This window comes from Vicia villosa, linkage group LG1 (assembly GCF_029867415.1).
Source record: "Vicia villosa cultivar HV-30 ecotype Madison, WI linkage group LG1, Vvil1.0, whole genome shotgun sequence".
NCBI lineage: Eukaryota > Viridiplantae > Streptophyta > Magnoliopsida > Fabales > Fabaceae > Vicia > Vicia villosa.
The window spans coordinates 131,907,498-131,913,070 of record NC_081180.1 but is presented as its reverse complement, the minus strand read 5'-3'; the positions used below and the strand labels follow the sequence as shown (position 1 = coordinate 131,913,070).

Genomic DNA, 5,573 nt, shown 5'->3' with positions numbered 1-5,573 from the left:
CGGAGTTGATAACGTCGCTCCACACGCTATTGCAATATCCCGAAAATCGAAAGGTTGTCAATCTCGAGTACCGCTTGCCATCGCTTAACGACGAGAGAGACATTGAATTCACACCTTTTGAGATCAAGAACGACGAAGATTTAGCGGTTTTGTGGACAACGTTCGACCGATTTTCTTCGAAGGGTCCGATCGAGTTGGACGCGAAACTTCAAAGATCGGGGCCGACGTTATCAAAATGTTGACTCATCCTCACCTACCCGTGTTTAACAATATGTAACTTTAATCTTATGTAATGTGATCGATGTAATCTTCATCCAATTAAATAAAGCAAATCGTTCTTGTTTGTTATTTTTCTTCTGTCCAGACCTTATTTCGGAAGTTCATTTCCGAATTCCTCCAAGGGGGTGAATTCGGAGATGAACTTCCGAATTCACCAATTTTTTGAAAATTAACCTTATTTCGGAGATGCATCTCCGAAGTCAATATTTTTCATTAAAATATTCAACTTTTCGGAGATTCATTTTCAAAAACACTTTTTTTCCAATAAAAGTACGTTTTCGGAAATAAACTTCCGAAACAATGGGTATTTTCGTAAATTCGCCAAAGGTGACCAAAAAGGATAGGAGGTGGCTAAAGAAATTTTCTATGGTTTAATGTTTAACCTCTTATGTGATTTGATGGGAAAAGACTTGCGCAACCAAATTAAACAGAATTATTGGAGACTTTTTCTTGTCTCTCACTTTCTGTTTAAGCCTCCCTCCATGAATTGGAGTTTTATAGCTGCAGTACAGCTTGCTGAGTTATTCATTACTGCCCTCAAAATCATTTCTTAGCAACAAAGAAAATTCTATGCATGATCTGTCTCTTAGGAAAGTAATTGAATTTCATCTAATATATAGTAGCAACTTAAATAAACAGGATCAACCTCATGAGCATTATCATAGTGACCAAAATCATGTATCTAATCATCTAAAGTTATCAACTCTAGACTTATAATAGCCATGCATATTTGCTGATAAAGATTTTGCACAAGGCTTCTCTCATTAGAGAAATCAGTACTTGAAAATCAATATTGCACTAAAACATTGAAAAATTATCAATGTAGTTTATTTATAATTATTAATTTAAATAAATATGACTAGGTAAAAAAAGACAAACAACATGATCACTCCCAATACTCATTGATTGGGGTGACATTCCTCTTACCAGAGATGCTAATAATCCGCATTGAGTGCATATTAGAAGAAACATAATCTTACCAGTAATATCTATATGAATCTGTCTGTACCAACATGAAGATGAGGATGACATATCCAAGAACAGATCCTAATACAAAAATCACAAACATTGAGATGACAATAACCTACGTTTTTGGTTTAGTCACTCATTCAACACGATTTAGGCTTAGGCCTTATTTCAATTCCTTGAACAACAAGGCCACCCTTCCAGCCACCACCCTTGACCTCATAAACTCCTATCTCCATCTCTTTATCATCATCTCCTTCGTTGAAAAACTCTCCCAATTCCATCTCCAACCATCCATCTGGCCTATCCTTCGGATACTTCTGCATATCTTCAACACTTTCGGTGGGGGCTACTGGCGCTTCCACAAAAGGAGCTCGACTGAATATCCCGGTACGGAAACGACGAGGAACTATTTGGTATCTCAGCCTTCTTCCTCTTTCTGCATCCAAGAATACATTTCTCTCGACATGATCGCCTCCAGCAATGACAATGGAGGCTTCAACTGGCTGATATTCAAACCCATAGGTACCAGAACCAGTTGCCTTGAATACAAGATATGCTCCGTACGAAGTCTGTGGAGATAGCATACTGGTGTTGATCCAGCCACGAATTTCAAACCAACACACACTAACAAGTTCAGCAACCTCAGAAAACCTGCATGTTTGGAATCAGCTTAAATTCTGTTCAATTATAAACGACAAATTAATAAATGAATCACCGCTTTAGTTTTTGAAATTGTACAGAATCTAAAAAAGTGATCTCTAGAATTGAAAAATAATCTATCACAATGTTTTCTAAAACAATTTCAAGACTAAATTTATGGAACCAAAAAGATTACCATAGCAGATACCAATTTAGACTCTACTTGAATAAACATACATTTTAATTAATGTAACAGAATCATATAACAATGTTTTCTAAAACAATTTCAAGACGAAATTTATGGAACCAAAAGGATTAACATGGCAGACAGATAGCAATTTAGACTCTATTGGAATAAACATAGATTTCAATTAACATAACAGAATCCTATAAGTGATTATATATTTTATTTCTACCAGGGGTTTAAAAAAAACAGTTGCAGTCGCATGCAGTCATGTTAAGGCTTTCGCGATTTTGGTCGATATACCACGAAACTGATTATAGTGGTTGCGGTAAAACGCAGACAGTTAATTAAAACCCTGATTTCTACAACAAAGATATCACATAACTTGTTGATTTCTGAAAACAACCAATCACATTAATCTTCAAGGACAATTGCAAGACTAAATCTTGCTATCTAAAGAGATTAACATGTTCTTATACTTCAAACTTCACAAATCATTTCGACATTCTGCTAATTTCAAAACCAAATCAACCAATATGTACACAATTTCATGAACAAATCAATGATTAACTCTTAGTAATTAAACCACATTATTTACCTCGAATCCGGAAGAGAAATCCATTTCCAATACCTAGGCGTATCTCCCCAAACAATAAACAAGCTCCTCGCCGATAACATATAGCATTTCTTCCCATCAACTTTATCCAATTGAAAGCTCTAATTCAACACAACAAAACAAAACAAAAATAAGCTACAAAAATAAAATAAAATAATCAACATGCGTTCATGATTGAACAAACGAACAGATGAGAATAACGACCTTTTTACCACCGTCTATGAGAATCGGTTTCTGCGTAAGATTAACATAGAGATCCTTCTTAGAAAGAACAGATAAAGAATCATCAACATCCGTTTCCGATTGAGAGATAATCGACCGATAATCCGCCGGCAAGAACTTATCCCAAACGGAATCGGATTCGGCAGCAGATTTGAACGTTGACGAAACCAGAGAGAGTCTCGCAACGTCTTGCGGCGTGGTGAACGAGAGAACGTTCTCGATGCAACCTTCAGGGAGATCGTGAAATTCAATACCTTCTTCTTCTTCAATAACAACCACCATGATTGAAATGAGTGTTTGAAAATGAGGTTCGAGTTTGTTTTTTTATAGGAAGCGGATGCTTCGTTCAAAAGAGGGAAGCTTAGCGGTTAAGTGAGATAGTTTGGAATAAGGGATATGTGCCACACAATCTGGACGAGTAAAGTTAGTAAAAAGGATATTTATGCGAATGGATCTTTATCTTTTATCTTTATTTTATTTATTTATTTTATTTTGTTTTATTATATTTATATTATATTGTCAGTGCTGTGTTTACACATGTTTAGTGTCGTGTCATTCAACGCTTTTTTATTAATATGCGCCTAAATTAGATGATGCTGGAAGGATGTGTACATACTTTCCTTCTTTCTTATTTTGGTGAAATTAAAATAAGAGTAATGGGCCCAAAAAAAAATTATAAAGTTATTGTCATGCATGCATACTAAGTAAACTCTTGTTTTTTAAACATTTTATTAACGATTTATTATATGTTTTTTATTAAAAAAAATTATCAATAGTGTGTTAATTTTAGGTTTAATAACACTTTTGGTCCTCGTGTTTTAACCAACTCACGAATCTGATCCTTCCGTTTTAAAACAGAATAAAACAGTCCATGAACTTGTCTAATGGATGCAATATTGGTCCTAACTCCCATTTCCACTCCAAAAGAATTGATGTGTCCAAATTTTAAGTGATGTGGCCAGATGTTTGTTTACGTGGCATTGCATATTTGAAAATATAAATTATTAATTCATCATCTAAATAATTGATGCAATTAATTTATTAATTCAGAAGTATAATATCTTCCCTAATCTCCTCAAATAGAATCAGTCTTGCTAGTGTTCCTCTTCTGACCCTTCTTGTGCCCAGTCTTTCTTCTTCATGCTCGGTCCTATTCTATTTTCATCTTCCATCAAGGCGACAAGTGAACTAGGGTATTTGTTTTGAAAGTTAACTTTTGGCATAAAAGTCTTATAAATTAGGGTTTTTTTCTTCTGTGGTCGTGATATGTGTAGGCCAAGTGAACCCCAGAAGTTGAAGTTACGTATCAACCATGGGGGTAGATTTATATTCTTACCTGTCAAATTGTATGTTGAGGGTCTAGTTTATGAGATAGGTGAAGCTTTTGACGTTGATTTCGTGAACTATGATGACCTTAAAGCATAAGTGCTTAGGGTTGGGTATACGAACTTCAAGTGTATGTGGTACCAGCATCCAAAGCTATCATTTCATAGTGGACATAAGCCTCTAAACACTGATGGTGACATTTTAGAGTGACTTGCAGATGCTAAAGGATATAACGTAGTATATATTTTTGTTGAACATGTAGTAGATATTCCTGATATAGTTGAATTTGGTGATGAAGGACCGTTGGATGATGAGGTTGTAGGTGAGAAGGTTAGTGAGAATGTTGAGAATGAAGGTGTTAGGGTTGATGCTAAGAATGAAGGTGTTAGGGTTGATGCTGAGAATGAAAAAGGGGTTAGGAATGAGGTTGACAATGAAGGGGTTAGGGTTGAAACTGAGAATGCTGAAGGTGTTAGGGTTGTAACCCCTTAAGCTTCTTTTTCAAATCCTCATCTTGTTTCATCTTCAAATTGTACTTCTTATCTTCATCAATTCTCTTCATTAGTTACAATGTCACCTCCTTTGCACGGACCGACATTTCTTGATCGTAGTAGTTGATAGAAGTTTGGGAGAAGTGGTGAAGAGGAGATCGATGTTGGGAGAAGTTTGAGACTTTGGGATCTAGGGTTAATGCAAAGAATTTAATTAAATATGATTTTTTTAATCTTTTTCTTTATTTTCTGAAATGTTAAATCAAATATTATTAAATAAAATATTCAGTTTTTAATGACGTGTAAATGCCTAATCAGCCTCTTAATTTGGACATATCAGTTTTTTTGGAGTGAAAATGAGGGTTAGGACCAATATTGCATCCTTTAGACAAATTCAAGAACTCCTTTGTTCTGTTTTAAAATAAAAGGACAAAATTCGTGAGTTGGTCAAAACAAGAGGACCAAAAGTGTTATTAAGTCTAAATTTTATATATATATATATATAATTAGTTGATAATATTTTGATTTTTGAAATTTATTATTTATGAAAATAATTAGTTAATTTTTTATCAAAGTAATATTATAAAAAATATATAATCAATAAAAATATGCTGATACAAAAATAATTGGCAGAATCTTACAAAAGAAAATGAAAAGAAAAAATTTAAAAGTGTCCTAAATTTAAAGTCGTGTACAATGTACAAGTGAAAGAATCTTTACTCTTATTAACAATTATGACCAACAAAATTTTCTCTTCCTTTTAGAATAAGTGGCGTTTAAATTTTAGTTTAATTACATCTTTCATTTTATTTATATTCAGAAAAATAAAATTTTATTTTGAAATTAA

General features: G+C 33.8%; 1 protein-coding gene across 1 annotated transcript; it reads right to left on the bottom strand.

Moving 5' to 3' along the window:
- Positions 1–1,072: 1,072 nt before the first annotated feature.
- LOC131644225 (putative F-box protein PP2-B12) lies at positions 1,073–3,325 on the bottom strand. The gene is made up of 3 exons (XM_058914668.1): positions 2,892–3,325; positions 2,670–2,788; positions 1,073–1,899 (listed from the first exon to the last, which is right to left on the bottom strand). Exons 1-3 carry the CDS (start codon positions 3,189–3,191, stop codon positions 1,389–1,391), a joined length of 930 nt encoding a protein of 309 aa, XP_058770651.1. The 5' UTR covers positions 3,192–3,325; the 3' UTR covers positions 1,073–1,388.
- Between the last annotated feature and the right edge of the window lie 2,248 nt (positions 3,326–5,573).